At 43.3% G+C, this 17,452-nt stretch overlaps 3 protein-coding genes and 1 long non-coding RNA gene across 7 annotated transcripts in view; 1 reads left to right on the top strand and 3 right to left on the bottom strand.

Annotated features, from left to right (window-relative positions):
* hoxb3a (homeobox B3a) overlaps positions 1-17,452 on the bottom strand; it is a 101,873-nt gene that overhangs the window by 71,893 nt on the left and 12,528 nt on the right. Inside the window, exon 1 of one of the 3 annotated variants that reach the window (XM_088091304.1) lies at positions 4,888-6,186. The exons of 1 other annotated variant lie outside the window; for it this stretch is intronic. In XM_088091304.1, coding sequence (XP_087947430.1) covers positions 4,888-4,911 — 24 coding nt within the window. In that variant the 5' untranslated portion in view covers positions 4,912-6,186. Of the gene's footprint in view, positions 1-704; positions 862-4,887; positions 6,187-17,452 lie in introns of those variants that run through there. One more of the 3 variants, XM_088091303.1, reaches the window with a different exon arrangement.
* Positions 1-17,452, top strand: part of LOC148186418 (uncharacterized) — a 36,480-nt gene that overhangs the window by 9,071 nt on the left and 9,957 nt on the right. The window contains exons 1-2 of one of the 2 annotated variants that reach the window (XR_015779679.1): positions 9,535-9,664; positions 15,486-15,560. This is a non-coding gene — a long non-coding RNA (uncharacterized LOC148186418). Of the gene's footprint in view, positions 1-9,534; positions 9,665-15,485; positions 15,561-17,452 lie in introns of those variants that run through there. The other variant, XR_015779678.1, reaches the window with a different exon arrangement.
* On the bottom strand, positions 6,667-9,969 carry hoxb5a (homeobox B5a). The gene is made up of 2 exons (XM_042504562.2): positions 9,157-9,969; positions 6,667-7,761 (listed from the first exon to the last, which is right to left on the bottom strand). The coding sequence occupies exons 1-2, from the start codon at positions 9,854-9,856 to the stop codon at positions 7,514-7,516; spliced, it is 948 nt and encodes a 315-aa protein (XP_042360496.1). The 5' UTR covers positions 9,857-9,969; the 3' UTR covers positions 6,667-7,513.
* LOC121956388 (homeobox protein Hox-B6a) overlaps positions 14,790-17,452 on the bottom strand; it is a 4,016-nt gene continuing 1,353 nt past the window's right edge. Inside the window, exon 2 of the mRNA XM_042504570.2 lies at positions 14,790-16,024. Within this exon, the coding sequence (XP_042360504.2) occupies positions 15,744-16,024 (281 nt within the window). The 3' untranslated portion in view covers positions 14,790-15,743. The remainder of the gene's footprint in view (positions 16,025-17,452) is intronic.

Genomic DNA, 17,452 nt, shown 5'->3' with positions numbered 1-17,452 from the left:
TGCGCCTGCGCGCCACTCTCCCCGTGCCGTGCGTGGCTCGAGCCTGTCTGCTGACCTCGCCGTGACTCCTTCTCGTGCATTATTCATGAGGCGTGGCCGCGCGGTTCACCCCTATCAGTATGCAGAAGACATTAAGGCCTCGCAAATGCCGATTTAAACGTAAAGCAATCACAGGAGATGCTGCGGCGGGGAAAAGAGTTCAGAGCCAGTGTGTGTGTGTGTGTGTGTGTGTGTGTGTGTGTGTGTGTGTGTGTGTGTGTGTGTGTGTGTGTGAAAAAGAGAGAGAGAGAGAGAGAGTGAGTGTATGTGTGTGTGATTACACGGGACAGGGAATCGCTTATCTGCTTTTTTTTAAAATAGACTTAGCCTCACAATATTGCTCCAATCCACAGGATGGGCTTCTGTGCGAATAGAAATACGCTACCAATAGCCGAAATTTAACGAAATCGCCCCAGATTATCAGACTAAAAGCAAGTGTTACACGCCATTGGTTTGCGTAAAAACACACACAGGACCTTCCCATGCCCGGGTCATCCACCTTCCCTCCCTCTCAGCTCTCTCATGCCCTGCCAATAAACCCACCAAACACAACAAAACACACCCCACTCTCTCCCACACAAAGCCCCGCCACTCTCTCACACACAGACAAACACACCTTTGCAATGCAATGAGAAGAAAAAGGGCCAGTCGCATTAGTTACTCACCCCACTCATCATCACCAACACACAGACTGTAAAGCCACAGTCAGCGCCTTGTGACAGCCGCGACAGGTTCAAAGGAGCAGCAAGCCCGTACACATAATACACACAACACACAGAATGGAGAGGAGAAGCGGCTCTGCAGGGCTGGAGCTGCCCTGTGTACATAAACGGGAAACAGATGATACACACACACACACACACACACACACACACACACACACACACACACACACACACACACACACACACACACACACACACCCACACGGCAAAACAAAGGAGCCCATAGAGCCGCTGCTGCTGCCGCTGCACCTTCCCATGTCACAGTGTCTCTCACTTATCCCGACAAGAAAAGGAACTATAATTTTGTGTCACGCGTGTCATGTCCTGTGTGTGTGTGTGTGTGTGTGTGTGTGTGTGTGTGTGTGTGTGTGTGTGTGTGTGTATGTTGAAAGGGTTTGCTGGTGTTGCTGGGGGTTGTTCCTGTATCATCATTAAAAGGAGGAAGTTGATGAAAAATGAAATGTGGAGGGTTTTTTTGCGCGTTCCTGTTTACTGAACTGAAACTTCCTCAAGGACCCGGCGCGCGCGTGCGTGCGTGTGCACACACACACACACACACACACACACACACACACACACACACACACACACACACACACATACACACACACGGATGTAAATGTGGGTGGGGGGTATGAATTGTAATCTCACACCGGATGTACAAATTCATTTTTGTTGTGCTGGAAAAGAGACATAAAAAAGAAAAACAGAAAATATGTACTGAGCTGCTTGCAAGATTTATTATTATATTATTATAATAATTATTATTATATTGCTTCATTTATTACTTAATTTTTTTTCTTGTTGTTTTACAATTGGCATTAATAATTACAGTTCACGAGACAACAGTTCTAACAAAAGAGTGATGACAATTTATAATATTCTGTAACATTTAAAAAGGAAAAAACAAAACTTCTCCTGAAATTCCCAGGAAAAAAAAGTTTAGGCCTTTTTTTTGTTTTGGCTATGACTCATATTATGGGCAAATATGTGATCAATTTAATATAACATACGTTATCATCAAAGTAATTGTAAGAGTTTTGTTATTGTGTCAAACAATTTTGAATTGGATTGAATTGGAAACGTCAAATGTGTAGTGTTGGAATGAAATTCTCAATTTCTCAATAATATGCCAGAATATACTTTTTTTTTTAATTGAAGAAGAACATCTCACTTATTTTTTTAAACCCCACTGGAGTGTGAATAATTGCTGTTGGCATGACTCTTGGATAAGATTCGTGTGAAGCTCGTGAAAAATCATTGTGAAGGCGGAGGGCAGCGCCTGGAATCCCCAGCCTGAAAAAGCATCGGGGCAGGCTGGCTTCGTGTGTAAAGTGAACATAATAAATGAGAGTTTGAGAGCAGAGAGGGACTTCCGAGAGCTGAATCCTCCTCTCTTATTAGTGGGGGCGCAGAGGACACCGGATTAACTGTGTGGTCGTGGCGAGGAGAAGCCCACTCAGACGTGAAGTACTCTGTAAATACTGTAAGAACAGGTCTAGCTTATGCTCACTTACACTGAGAAACGCTTCGCAAAAAAAGAGGGGAATATGAAAAAACACGTTTTCTTTATTTGAGAGAGTTAAATAATTAAATATAAAACAAAAATAGAAAGAAAGAAAAAATTACACTCAATCCAAAAAAGTGAGACATGGACAGACATTTGGGGGAAAGTTATTCAAATAAAATAAAATACGCATGCTGTGACACAAAGCTACACTAAACTTTTATTTTGAAGAAAACGCACTCAATTTAAGGTCCACTGCTACTGGAGCTTTTTTGCAGTATATTTAAATTATATAATTACATATTTTTGCCAAGTTAGTCCGTATTAATTGAAATATAAACTGAGTCTGATTTTAATAAAACCTTCCACCTCCATATTTAGTATTTGTGGGCCTCTCCAGGGCGCCATGTTGTGGTTGGCCTCAACACCAAAAGAGAACTATTAATTTAATTCTCTGTGACGTAGCTTGTTTCATGGAGAGCATTACCATTGGCTGATAACTATCTACCGGGGAGCGCGTGACTCAGCAGTGATTGAACGCTTCAAAGAAAGTTTGAAACTCCGCTCGGTACCGAAATATGAGCGTCCGCCGTGACACGAGACATTAAACAGTTTACATGATAGATCTAAGCAATAAGAGGCGGGCGTGCGCGAGGAGAGCACGGCGCCGCGTGACTGGTAGCCGCGGCTGTTTGACAGCTCGAGTCCAGCCTCAGACATCAGTGGGGAGAGTGTGGAGGACTAATAAAGATATAGTAGAGGGTCAGTGGAAACAGTAAGACACTGCACTGTTAACACCTCCACCCTCTGCCCTTTTTATTCTCCACACAGCCCGAACACATCCCATAATAATACACACAGTTGTGGCCAATCATGGTGAACACGGTTTATTATAATATTTTTTTAAAAATGTATCAAAATAACAATTGAATTCTTTATTCAAATGGATAAATTAAGTGTCACATTCTCAAAGATATTTTGTATTTTTTCTTATAATATCAAAGACACGCATATTTTCATATTAACATGTATGTAGAGTGTTACTCCTGTTGAATTTAAATGGGTATTTGTGTCTTGTTGTTTGGCATAGTTTTGTGAAATGCTGCGTCATAAAAGTCCACTGGGTTGCTTTAATGGAGAGTTTTGTTGTCACGTGGCCTCATTAGTTTTACTTTTATAAATAATTGATGTTGGTTTAATTCGCTCTGTTTTCAAATGTGTATTTGGGTGTTAATTGTGACTTCGAGGCTGAATAATTTCAAACGATCAGTGCAGTGTTGCGGTGGCGCTGCTGTTGAGATTATTTTAGATTTTGTGTCATACTGGAGATTTTTTTTGTGTCAGGCTGTTTGATTCTTGGTAACTAAAAAAATCTGAGTGGTGTAACTTTCAATTTTTGGTTTCCTTCGCTGGCTCATTGATTTTGGTTCAGTGTTTGAGTCCATGTGTTTTCAGTGCATTTTATGAGTGCCCTGTTCTATTAAACAAATTTCACTAATATTTGGTTTAGTTTTAATGTCTGTTTGCTGAGGCCAAGGCTCGGCTCTGGTGTAAAATGACCTGGAAGGACTCTGATGGCGAGCCTTGGAAATGTTTGTATCCACGACGTTTTTTTTCACTCACACCCATCCTGCCTGGAAAATACAAGGGCGGGGAGCGGACAAAGATTTTCTTGTACCCAAGGACGCATATCACCACAGGCTCTATGTGTGTAGGTGTGTGCAAGTAGTGTGCGTGCCCGCGCGTGTAAGTGTGTGTCCTTGTCCATTTACTTCTTGGTTAATGTTAGCACATGTGGGCATTTATCCAGCTCTTAATCCATTATTGAAACCATTTTTACGCACACAATGGCCGTGCGTAAAAGTGATAAAACAAGCGTACAGTGGTCTGAAACGTTTCCTCGCCAAAAAATACTACAATAAAAGCCATCAGGGAGGAAATGTGAATTCACTTCACAAAATGATTGCCATATTTCTCCTGCTCCAGATGGAGAGGGGACATATCAGTCAGACCAGCTACGCACACACAAAAATCAGGTAAACAACAACATGAGCTGTTCTGGGTCAGTTTATCAGCCTTTCATTGGGTGTATTATTAAGGCACTCCGACAAACCATATTAAAATTTAAGGAGGGACTTCGTGGTAAAACCTGATAGTAGCCTTTATGTAGTCTTTGCGTCATTCCAACCGCTCCAACTTTCCACTCTGTTTTGTAAAAGTTTAGTTGTCACACACGAATCAGCAGACACACACGGATGCAAACCACTCTGTTTTTGCTGCCAGCCACCTCTCAAAACTGAGCAAGCCCCCTGTGTGCCCGTGCGCAATCATTACGCACGCATTAAAAAGCGTATAGTGGGTACGACACAACAGAACACACAAGTGCGCGCGTGCACACACGCAGCGTTTCACCCCATCTGTGACGCCACCACGTCGCGCGGTCCGAATCAGCCACAACAACGAATCTCAAATATCTCAAATACACCGGAGCTTCATTACAGCAGCACTACGGAGTGAGTGAGTGACATGGTAATTACACAGCTCCCATTACCACCTCCCGCCCCCTCCCCGCTCCGCACACCCCCCACTCACAGACAGCCTTCAAACACTACTCACTGTGCGTCCTGACTTCTCTGACATCTCTCCACCGGATTTTCCCAGCGTCCACGGCTCCACAGACCGGAGCTCGCGGGGCTCAGCGTGTGAACCGGTGCAGGAGCAGCGGCCGGTAGTAGTGGCCTGCTCTCTCTCTCTAACACACACACACCCTCCCTCCAGCTCTGTCTCTACTTTACTGACCCCTTTAGGATCCCCGCGAAGCCGTTAAACCGTCACTTGCTTTCTAGAATGTGAAATATATAGTACATTGTCAACTCCCCAAAACCATAAAACTAACTTTATGGACCCCACGTGACCAGAGGAGAGCCAGTGAGAGGTATCAGTCTGAGGCCAGGCCTGATCTTTACGATCCAACTTGGAGATAAAAACCCTCATCCGTTTGACATGTAAATGTCAAAGCTACCTTCTTTTTTATAGTTTGGCCCAAAGCAGAAGGAGGTTAGCTTTAAAAAAAATATCCCAACACACATACACACACAGAGGCAGGAGATAGCGGCTGTGTCCAGATGAGGCTCGGAGCAGGACCTGGTCACCCCCCCCCCGCCTCCATCAGCACAGAAATAGAGCCTCGTATGAACAGGGAGGCTGAAGCAGCATCAGTCGGTGAGTTTAAAAGTTCACTTGGTTGTTAGTTGGAAATCGGGTGAAGGTAACCTAATTTGAACGGGAGTGGCCTCCGTTAGGACGGAAAAGGGAGGCAGTTTAGAGAAAAGTGACCAATTTGTCCGCCGCGGGTAGTTTGTTGTCTTGTCAGACTTGGTCAGGAGAGATGAAAATTGCCCTGTGTGCGTCTGTTCTCTCTCTCTCTCTCTCTCTCTCTCTCTCTCTGTGTGTGTGTGTGTGTATGTGTATGTTTTACGCAACTTGTTTGTGACTGGGGAGCATGGCGCTGTGATGCAGCTAAAGTCCAGGAGGTTGTCGCCTTGGGAATGTAGCGTTCAGGGTTAAAATCAGGCCTGGAAACAGGCCTCCGGACGGCTGTTGGGTTTTGATGCGTCTTTACGCATGTTCAGTTTTTCCAGCTTGAAAAAATTGCTAGAATCGAAAAGCGACATTTGCAGAAGCTATTTTCATTAGAACAGACTTGCCGTGATGTGATGTGATGTGATGGTGTGGTGGACAACAAAAATTCACAGAAGTATTCAAGAAAATGCACTCGGAGTGCAGTTTTTGCATACAGTTAGACGTTATAATATGACACAGCGACTTCACTGTTTGGTAGCCAACAATGTAATCCTGTGACATAAAATTGCACACGAATATATAACTAACAACAGATGAACACCTGCAAATAGCGCATTTATGACTGATTAATTTGCCCAAACCAATTTTTGGCCTTTTGCGCTCTTCTCCAGCAAAATGTCATGCTCTCCCACCCTGTTACGCCATTTGTGCAGCAGTTTGGTACACCAGCAGCTGGTTTACTCTGTCTGCTTTGGATGAGTATGAGGAACTTTATTGTTGTTGTGGTTTTTTTTTTACTCCAAGTTACAAACAAATACAAAAAGCTCATTGGCGGAAAGCTTACGGGCCGTACAGGACGGTAGCCATGTCTCTTACATGCGCGCAAACAAACAAACACACACACACACACACACACACACACTCTCTCTCTCTCTCTCTCTCTCTCTCACACACACACACACACACACACACACACACACACACACACACACACACACACACACACACACACACACACACACACACACACACACACACACGCCACATACACACGCGCGCACGCACACACTGCAACTACAAATAGCCAACTGGTCACATTTAAAAATGTCAATATATATCTATGTACATCCTTTCTGAAACATGTATCCAATAATTACAATAATAATAACAATAATATACAGTTACACTTTTTTGAATAATAGAGCTATACACAACATTATGGATGGATACGGAGATGGAAGCAGGGCTGAACACAAACACACTCTCTCTCTCTCTTTCGCTCACACACGCACACATAGGAGCAGATTGGAGTGGCAGGTAACTGACAGACAGGGGGGACTCAAACTATTAGGCTATACACACATTATTGGCTGTAAACAACTTACAATAAGAGCTCACATGCTAACATCTCTAGAAAGCACTTTGTCAATTATAAAACATCGCACTTGACACATAAAACGATATTCAGACATTAACAGATAGGTAGCAAGGTTGTAAGGTAGGACGTAAGTAGAAACGTAGTTAGGTAGCATTATGCATCCTTCCTTATCTCGACTCCTCAGCTCCGGACGTTTTTTAAGGACGACAACATACAGTAACACTAAGTTTATGTGTGTGGTTTTTTTTTTTTACAAGAGCAAGTACCACAGTCATTATGTTTTTTACGTTGCTCTAAAACACCAAAGACCAACATGCCAAACAAATAAAAAGTGCTGCGCTGCTGTCCAGTACTCAGTTGATAAGAGGAAGTTTTTAAAATCTAGATTTGGAATCTGTTTGTACACATGTTTCTTCATCTTCTTTTGCTCCATTTTCTGCTGGTTTCTTCTGATGTTTTTCTTCAAGTTTCCTTTCTTTTTGTCTCTCTCTGACCCTCCTGGGAACATGGTAGTAACCTTTCCAAAGAGATGGACGTATGGATATGGGATTTTTATTTTATCTAGGGTTGGAAGGCGCTGCCGGCGGTGGCGAGGCTCATGCTTTTCAGTTTGTTGTCTTTCTTCCACTTCATCCTCCGGTTCTGGAACCAGATCTTGATCTGCCGCTCCGTGAGGCAGAGCGCGTGCGCGATCTCGATACGTCGCCGCCGCGTGAGGTACCGGTTGAAATGAAACTCCTTCTCCAGCTCGAGTGTCTGGTAGCGGGTGTACGCCGTCCGCGCGCGTTTCCCGTCCGGGCCTGTCATATCTGAGGGTTTGGAGCGAACATAAGGCAGTTAGAGCGGGGGGGTGGTGGCATGTTTGGATGCAACAACACATGACATAAACGGATATTTTTTAGGATTTGCATGATAAGAATGTATGGACAAAATACCGTGAATACCTTACAAAACACCCGAATGCAACAGAGTATAAATTAAACACGAACTGTGCTCTAGAAATATTATTGGATCAACACATCTGTGACGCAGCAGTATCCTCGCAGAGGAGTGTTTTCTACAGGTATGCTGCATTTAATTCTGGTATATTGTAGCTACAGGTGTTGATATTATTGTGCCCCCCTTACACATACACACGAAGCAGAAGCTTATTTTCACACCGTTTTTTTTCTTCCAGAATGACCGTGCGTAAAAGCACAACAAAGGCGCGTAAAACGGCAGCCTTATAATGACAGCAGTCTTTCTTCACATTTTATTTCTGCAATTTCCACTCCACAGCCTGCGCTAAAAGATTTGCTTTTATTTGTCACATCCCTGTTTTCTTTTTTAACCACCCCTCTTCACCGTCACCCTCTTCATCCCCCCCTTTTGACTCCCTCTAGCTCCCTTCAGGATTTTATTGCCCCGTCCTCTGCCTCACCTCCCTAATAAAGTTCCCACACGTAATAAAGCTTCACTTTTCAAAGGAGCAACAGCTTCCAAAGCCTTCCTGGCCTCTCTGTCTTTTTTTCTTTTCCCACCCGGCTCTGTCTGCGCTCCTCCAGCCTGTTGGGCTTTGCTGCCCGGCTTGCCTCTCCTCTGACAGATTTATGACGCTTTTGTGGAATTTGCTAAGATAAAAAAAGAGGGTGAAAATGCAGAGGGGGCAACCATCCGGCGTCCTTAGCCTCTACAGGAGGGAAATGCAAAACGAATTGCACCCTGATGCACTGAGAAAACACTCTAATACACAATTTCAGCTGCTTAACCAGAGGCTGGCCAGCTGTCCTGCGTCGTTACTTTATGATTTCCAAATAAGTACAAAAAATATCCGCTCTTTATCTGCCAGAAAAGAATTAAAACACAACCAGTGAGGTTCAAACACCTCGCCGACTGATGCCTGACACTGCTATGAAAATATTACATTGACGCAGTGTAAAAAAAAAAGACGTGGGGTGCACACAAAACGAAAGCTAAATGTGTCTGTTCCCAAATAGCCAGATTGTTCAACACAAATCAAAGCAGCAATAACTTTGCTGAATCTTTAGTGTGTATGCAGAGAGGCACAGAGCTCCATGGCTCCCCGCGTAGTTTCCACAAGCACTTAACTGTCACCAGCCCCATGTATCTAAACATATTAGCTGCAATCTACTGAGCCAGTGTTATGAATATTATCGCCCAATGATACAGAGCTAAAAAACTGTAAACACAAGAGCAGCATGTACCATGGCTAATGTGCAGCTTTCGCATCCAGGGGAATATCTGTGGCGGCTGTGAATCGCTGCCTGTCGTGCTGCCAGCGGCTGATCCCGCCGGGCCGCCCTCTTGCCTCTGCACGGGCTGCGGGTGCCCGCTCCTGGGCGTCTGGCTACTTCCGTGGCCGGCGTCCCGGTTGTGCTGCAACTCCTCGGTCTCTGGCGACTCGTCGTCCAGCTCCGTGAAGCGCTGTGCCGTGCCGCCGCCGGAGGAGGAGGCGGAGGAGGACAGGTTTGGGGAGCTGAGATTGCCGCTTCCTGGTTGCTCCGAGCGCGGAGAGGAGCTCTGCGCGCCCAGCTTGGTGTCTCCACTCCCGGGTGACAGGAGGGAGTCTGCTGCAGAGGCGAGGGAGCAGCTGGACGGCTGTCTGAAGCCCGTCTCCGGGGCTGGGGAGCCGAAGCCCCGGGAGTCCCCGACCACCGAGCCGCCCCCGAAGTGTCCTCCGGTGTTGGCGGCGCTGCTGCTCCCCCCTCCCCGGTTGGTGACGGTCAGGTCCATGCCATTGTAGCTGTAGCCGTAAGAGCCCGTCGCATGGTGCATGTTGGCGGAGGAAGAGTCCCTGTACGTCCCGCCGTTCATTGCGCCGCTGCCGGCTCCATAATTTAGCAGTTGATAGTCGGGGCCATTTGGGTAGCGCCCCGAGAACGAGTTTACAAAGTAAGAGCTCATTTAGGTTGTTTTAGAGAGTTGCAGGCTTACAGCTGAGTACTAAGGGGCGCTTGATTTGTTAGATTTAGCTTGGTCGTTATATCGCGGGTACTTTCAACGATTTATGATGTATTAGTGAATTATGGCGTTGCACTGTACTTCGTTTTTAGCTATGTATGCGCCGTCCAAATATGGGGGTGGGGTGGCGTGTGTGTGTGTGTGTGTGTGTGTGTGTGTGTGTGTGTGTGTGTGTGTGTGTGTGTGTGTGTTGGATTGAGGGGTGTGTGTGTGTGTGTGTGATGGGGGAGGTGAGGGGTGAGGTGAGGGAGGAGAGAGGGAGGGACAGAGGGAAGGGGGGGGGGGGCGGTCACGTGCTTTTGTTGACCAGTCGTAAATTCTCGGCGTTGACCTTGGAGAGGTAATTCATGCTCTGAGGTTTCTAATGATGAAGGGATGGGCGGGGGAAAAGCTCGCTCGCTCTCTCTCTCTCTCTCTCTCTCTCTCTCTCACCCTTCACTCCGCCGTGCTGCTAGAGGTGCCGGGGGTGAGCTCAGAGCGCCACCTACTGCAGACATAATTTATTGCACTGATGAAAAAGACCGAAATAGGAGAGGAAGAGACAGACACTAAAAAAAAAACAAAAAAAACAACCCCACTATCTCCCTCCCTTTCTCTCTCTTTCTCGAGATCATTTGTGTGTGTGTGTGGGTGTGTGTGTGTGTGTGTGTGTGTGTGTGTCCAATCACTCAGGCCTGTTAATTGACCTTTGCTTGGGCTGGAAATTAGCAGCCGGTGACCATAAACCATAACATAACCCGTCAATAATGGAATATTTGACACGGATGACGAACCCATAATATCAGTCTACCTTCAGCTACCTTCAGCTGGGAGTTTAGGATCCGGCCTATATTTAAAAATGGAACAACATTAATAATAATAATAATAATAATAATAATAATAATAATAATAATAATAATAATAATAATAATAACAATAATAATAATAATAATAATAATAATAATAATAATAATAATAATAACAACAACAACAACAACAACAACAACAACAACAACAACAATAATAATGTACAAAAAATAACTAAATTAATTGTAAAAAATAACATTGATGAGGTGTCGGACACACATGTGAACTAACACTGACTGCTCCATGGGCACATTACTGCGTCATTACGCACTTTTGTTGCGCCATCAGCCAAAACAAGGTGCAGTGATGCATTCAAGGCCGCGTTAAGCTATTTCTGACACAGCCAATGCAAAAAAGCTCTCTACTTTAAACATATTTATGTTACAAAATATCATATTTTATTATTTCCAGAAATCACTACCTTAAAGACTAAACGTGGTCCTATCAGTTAGGTTCAAAACAATAGCTTTAGTTACTCATTTCACGTTAAAATATTACGCTTTTTTTTTTTTTTTTTTTTGCCAGGGGCGTCGCACCACATTCTAGGCCCAATACAGAAGCAGTCTTTCTTTCTTTCTCACGCACCTTTTCTCTTTCTTTCTATTGTTCTTATTATATATACGTATGTACACACACACACACACACACACACACACACACACACACACACACATATAGAAAGTCCATCTCCTTTCTTTCGCTTATCTTTCTATCCTTTAGAAACAAACCCTATTGTATGGATAGACTTAAGAATTTGCGTCGTTATGGGTTAGAAGGGCCTCAGAAAGCTTGCACTTTTTTGTTTTCAATGCAAAGTTTAATCTTTTTACCATTTTGTTCAGTTATTACTCTAACACAACAAAACGATTCAATTCAGGCTTTTTCGGGGCCCCCTTCCTTTTGAGCCCTGGGGAGTTAATGCCACTTTTCCCAACACTTATAGCACCCCTGCTCTTTGCTGCTGTCATCATGATGTTTACTGCAGTATACACATCTGCTCCAAGTTATACAAAAGTACTGTAGATTCACCTTTGTTTAGTCAACCAGGAAGTATTTTGGGGAAGCATGACTTTAACCAAAATAACTCAGCCATATCCCCAAAGACACAGACGGATATGTGTGACGCCACCAAGTCATGACTGCTAAAGAAAGACAGAATCCGACTATGTTCTTTCTTTCTTTCTTTCTTTCTTTTTTTCTCTCTTTCTTCCTGTATGTCTGTCTTCCTCCCTGCAGCCTCACTTCCAGCTGCAGAGGAGGAATGTTAAACCTGATCTGTGACGTCCACACTGGATGGAAATCTGCTGATTTATGATTTGTTGATTCCCGGGTTGGGATGCATTTCAGCCAGGGTGCCTCTGTGTGTCTGAGGTTGCGCGTCTGACTGTGTGTGTGTGTTTGCTTTGAGCCTCAACGTGCACTCGGCTATGCATGTTTAACTCTGACACACACACACACGCGCGCGCGCGCGCGCGTACATGCACACAGACAAGAACATGGAGCAGATGAAGAATTCCATTTTTTTGTGTGCAAAATGATAGAAATGAACCTCACTCTGTGGGGGACTGTGTGTGCATGAATGCACGTGTGTGCACTTTCAGGCCACATTTCAGACACTCATCCGCTCTCACACTGAGCGGCGGCACAAGAAACCAGCACTTGGAATGGAAATCATCCTGGATATTCCAAGAGTAACCAGGCAGAATAAAACAACTGCAACATTCAGCAACAGGGGGTACAAATGCACAAAACAGATCTCATATTTATTATTTGACTCACTAGAGTTTCGGTATCAGTAAATCACCCGACTGTTGGCCTGAGAGCACAGAAGCCAAAGTGGCCTTTGGAAAGGGCCAAGAAATGAAAAGAAATGGCATGTAAGCCACAGGGACGATGAGGAGGGGGCACTGGCCCAGCTGGCACACACTTCTGAACACACTCCCTCCGTTATATATAGATTTCCACCACACTAAGTATTTGCACCAACAACTCGCTGGCCATTTTGGTCTAAACAAATTCCACAGCTTCCGATAAGACGGTCAGTGTCCATAATTTCCATCCATAATTAAATATCATGCTGGACTTGATTCCCTATATTATTGCCTCATTTTGTATTTTATTCTATTCTATTTTATTTTATTTTTTCATAATAGCGTTTCGTTAGCGCTCCAGTTTGCTCGATGGCTGTGAAGATGCTCAGGATTCAGTGTCATTAGTAAAGCAAGGTGCTCAAGCTGGAGCCAAACATTCTGAATCTGTTTCCTCTCAGATTGTTTATGGATCAAATCATTCACCAAAAAGCATTTATTCTCTATTAAACTGATATGAATGTGAGCACAATTCAATGGAATCTATAGACTCCTTAAATCCTCGTGCGCACAGATGTTACGACGTTGTTGCTCCCGTTTTGGAGAGCTCCATATTTTAACTGTAGTTGTAATATTACTGATTTTGTCTTTTATGGTGTCATAAAATACTGTCAAACTCAACAAAATCAGAGCAAAATCAACGCTGCTTCCCAAAACTTCCGAAAAACTTCATATTTGGAGGAATATACTGTAGGAACGTGAGTGGAGGCTGGGACGCAGAGAAAAAAATAAAGACCATTCTGTGCCAAAAATATGAAAAACAGCAAACACGTGTGCAGTCAGTATGTGTTAGTGTGTAAAACGAGCCTCTGGGTCACACTGAAACCATTTCGTGTTTAACATAGAACATCTGCCAGCATGCACTGCTCCTAACAGCACACAGTCTCACTTTGAGAAGCGAACAGACAACCCTGCCCAAATAAAAAAGCTATAAAAGAACCCTGCGACAAGCCAGATCAAGTTCTCTGCCTGATACTTTAACTTGGTATTCTGATAACATTTGATGATGACTGTAACTCTAATTTTCCTCGCATGCAAAACAGTGATTATCAAAGCGTAATCATATTAAATCTAAACGTACAGGATCTCTCATAAGGCAAAATATTTTATTTTCTTCGTGTGGTATTAATTATTTACTGGCAACCCGTGCCATCTATTACTTTGGCAGCACAACTCATTGGGATGTTATTGGCAGACTTAATATGTCTGCTCCAACTCAATATAGTCAAGACAACAAGTGGGAAAGCATTCAGTGAGCTGGGAGTTTGCAGCAGTTGCGCATTTTTCAGATAGACACATGTCATAATCATAATCATTTGAAAATATTAGGAAATTATGCATGACAGTGCGTCTTTTATAGGCAACGCTAATACAAATGTCTTATGGTAACGTCGTGATTGTATTCTGCCAACGTAATGTACATTAAGAAATTATATATTATTAAAATGATATGTGGATGTTTCAACATTTTATATATGTTATTATATTATATTTTTCTTTATTATTCTATTGATATAAAGTTTTATGATTAATGTACAGCCTGCAATGTAGTTGTAACACAGATTAATGGTTTCCGGTTTATTAATGTTTTTATGTTTTTGTATGCGTCAACATTTACAAGAGATGAGCTAATGTTGAAAAAAAAGGCGTAACTGTGTTCATGCCTAATTGTGCGTAATTGCGCATCACTGAAACCCAACCCGCTCCACTGCCCGAGAGATGGAACCCGCGCGCCGGTCACTCAGAGGACAGCACAGAGTTCAAAGGGTCACGAGGACATTGTCCACTTTGTCTGGGTGAAGTGTGTGTGTGTATGTGTGACGTGTCTGGCTGGTAGGCCCTCGAGGACAGGTCAACTTTCTCTCCCTCGTTCTGGTCATCAATTAGTTGAGCCCAGTCACAGGACGTAGCTCGCGCCCCTTGTCACTTCCCCTTTTCGGACGCGCACCTCGCCTCGTAAATATGTTTCAAATAAGAGGGTGAAAGGTTTATGTTTCTTTACGTGTGTAAGTAGGCCATAAAATCATAAAAGAAACATTTGTTTCCACTCCTAAATTTTCACTGTTTTGTGCTGAATTTAACTGCTCGTTATTGTTTTAATTAAATAATAAAGAGACCATTTATCAGCAGATACCCCCCTCCAAGAAGAATCTCTCCCAATCCATACTTTACATTTTATTGAACATTTGTCATAGGTAGTATATACGCAATTACTTGACAAAACACTAACATAAACAAACAATGTAAAAATTCATAAAATGTACACTTTCCTGAACGTTTTTAGGTAGTTTGGAGAATAACATCAGTAGATTAACACCCTCTCCCACGCACCCCCCTGTTATACTGGAAAATACCTTTTCAGGTTAAATGACACCCCTACCCGCAATGACATTATTATCACCGCACACGGTGATTAGTTTTCCCTTATTTCTATACAGTTTAAATATGAACACCATATGACAGACACACCCACACACACACACACACACTTCTCAAATAGCTCCCCACATTGTTGTGTGTGTGTGCGCGCGCGCTTTTAATTGAAGGTATAATACACACAACACGTTTACAAAATAAGGAGAAAGAGTAACCAGGGGGGTCCTAAAGCTTCAAAACAAGTGCCCGACAGGAAGTACATTTGACAAAAATAAAAACTAAGAATAAGAAGTTGGGTGTTTTTTTTTTCTTGGAATGCAACAAGAAATTGTGTCTTTAAACAGTTTGTCACCTTTGGGTGGCGGGTTATTTATTTATTGTATGTTTTTAAATACACTTGGGATGGCATATCTTGCGCCACCACCATCCCCTATCTGTTTTTATGATCTAATCTTCTGAATTTGATCTGTTTTTTTCCACAGTTCCATCTCAAGAGTCTTTTGGATACATTTTGAGGGATCCGAAAAACGGAATCCACCCGCCTTCCTTCTCTACAGGTAAAAAAATAAAATTAAATTAAATGTAGGCTACTTTTTTCCCAGAGTTTTCACATCAGACTAACGTCTGGACGAACTTTGAGACGGGGAGGGGAAGGGATTTTAAACCAGCATGTTCATATTTTCCTCCATCCTCCTCCTTTTTATGTGTCTTCCATCAGTCTTTTTCCCCCCTTCCCTCTTTCACTCCGTCCGTTTCTCCTCTTCCTCCACCCCGTTCACCGTGGAGGAAGAGGAGGACGAGGAAGAGGAGGAGTTGATCAGCTTGTTCTCCTTCTTCCACTTCATTCTCCGGTTCTGGAACCAGATCTTAATCTGCCGCTCCGTGAGGCAGAGCGCGTGCGCGATCTCGATCCGCCGCCGCCGCGTGAGGTACCGGTTGAAGTGGAACTCCTTCTCGAGCTCGAGGGTCTGGTAGCGCGTGTACGTCTGGCGCCCGCGCCTCCCGGGGCTGCCGAAGGTCCCTGAGGGAGAATGGAAGACAGAAAGTTACACTTTAACCCAATAGCTGTACCTGCTGACAGACACAGAGTCACCTTCAGGGACGCTTTCTATTCTATTCTATTCTATTCTATTCTATTCTATTCTATTCTATTCTATTCATCTAAATTGCTGCAACGTGATTTTTTTTTTGGTCTGCTGCTTTTTTTGTAAATTCTTACAATTTATTCTGTTTCCAACCAGCCAATGTGGCATCAGTGCATTAGCAATGAATCCACCAGTCCCCCAGTCAAATATTGCCCTTGCTGTCCATCTTCAGTTGTGTATTTTCTTGCATTTAGCTGCCTTACAGAAAACCAATTCATACGCCATATACTAATTTATAGATATACTAATATATAATACCGCTAGCCCACAGCGGTATATACCGTTATTTTAAAAATTGCATAAAAAGACAAGCTGTATGATGTTGTAAGCTGACTCTTGTTGTATTCTTATTGGAGGCCTGAGTAATGATTTTGGTTTTAAGTGGAACCAAAATAAAACGCCTTAAAAAAAGATAACAGTCCATTCATTTATTTCACTTCAGAAAATGACATTGCTGCTGGTGAATAGCAGCATTCAGCAGAGAAGAAACGCACGCGTTGTTCTCAACCCTCACTATAATAATATTAACAATATTAATAATAGTGAAAGTAAAGAACGGTATTATTTCAGAGGTTATTACCCCAAGTGGGGATCAGCTTCCATACTCTGATCCACACTAACTGTATTTTGGCCCTGGAGGTAAACAAATCGCCATGTTGTCACTTTAGCAGCTTCAGGTTCTGTATCGATCACAGAAAGCATGGTGGTGGAAAAAAACCGCACGCAGCTCATTCAGGGCGCATATCTGAATCTAAATATCCATAAATAAAAAAGTCAGCCAAAGCGGATTATGTAGGAGCACTCGGGGATTCTGTGCCACTCTGTTCTCTCTCTCCAGCTGCCAATTACATATTCAACTGTCATCTAGAGCCCGCGCTGCGTTTTTAAAAAAATATACCTTATATATTTATTTGCATTATAGCGGACACTTGTTTCCAACCTCATCTGTCATAACTCGGAGTGTCCTGCAGGGCTTTGGACCACAGCAGCCCTGCATCATCAACCATTAGTCACTGCACTCTTAACAGGCCGTTTTTCTCCTTTAAAACAAAGACACTCCGGTTTGCATATTGGCACACAACCATCACTTCATACTTTTGGTTTAATTCACACAACAGTGTAAATAAAAGGGACAGTATCGTCATTGTTTGGGGACAGTCATGAATCAAATTATCCCCCCTTTAATCTGGTGTCCCTTTTTCACTCCAAACTTGGCATTTGAGGCCTCATTATGAGTGTAATATCTAATCTGCTCAGTTATGGATAAACAGTGCGTAACAATACAAGCTCCATATCAGATAACA

This window comes from Plectropomus leopardus, chromosome 18, assembly GCF_026936395.1.
Source record: "Plectropomus leopardus strain MGB_pleo_1.0 chromosome 18, ASM2693639v1, whole genome shotgun sequence".
Taxonomy (NCBI): domain Eukaryota; kingdom Metazoa; phylum Chordata; class Actinopteri; order Perciformes; family Serranidae; genus Plectropomus; species Plectropomus leopardus.
Note: the sequence above shows the minus strand (reverse complement) of the source record. Positions and strands in the feature narration are given on the sequence as shown.

Excerpts from the sequence above, each read along its gene's own strand:
- hoxb5a (XM_042504562.2), bottom strand. The coding sequence starts at position 9,856 with ATGAGCTCTTACTTTGTAAACTCGTTCTCGGGGCGCTACCCAAATGGC. Across the intron at positions 7,762-9,156 it reads AAAGCTGCACATTAGCCATG|ATATGACAGGCCCGGACGGG; the intron begins GTACATGCTGCT and ends CCAAACCCTCAG.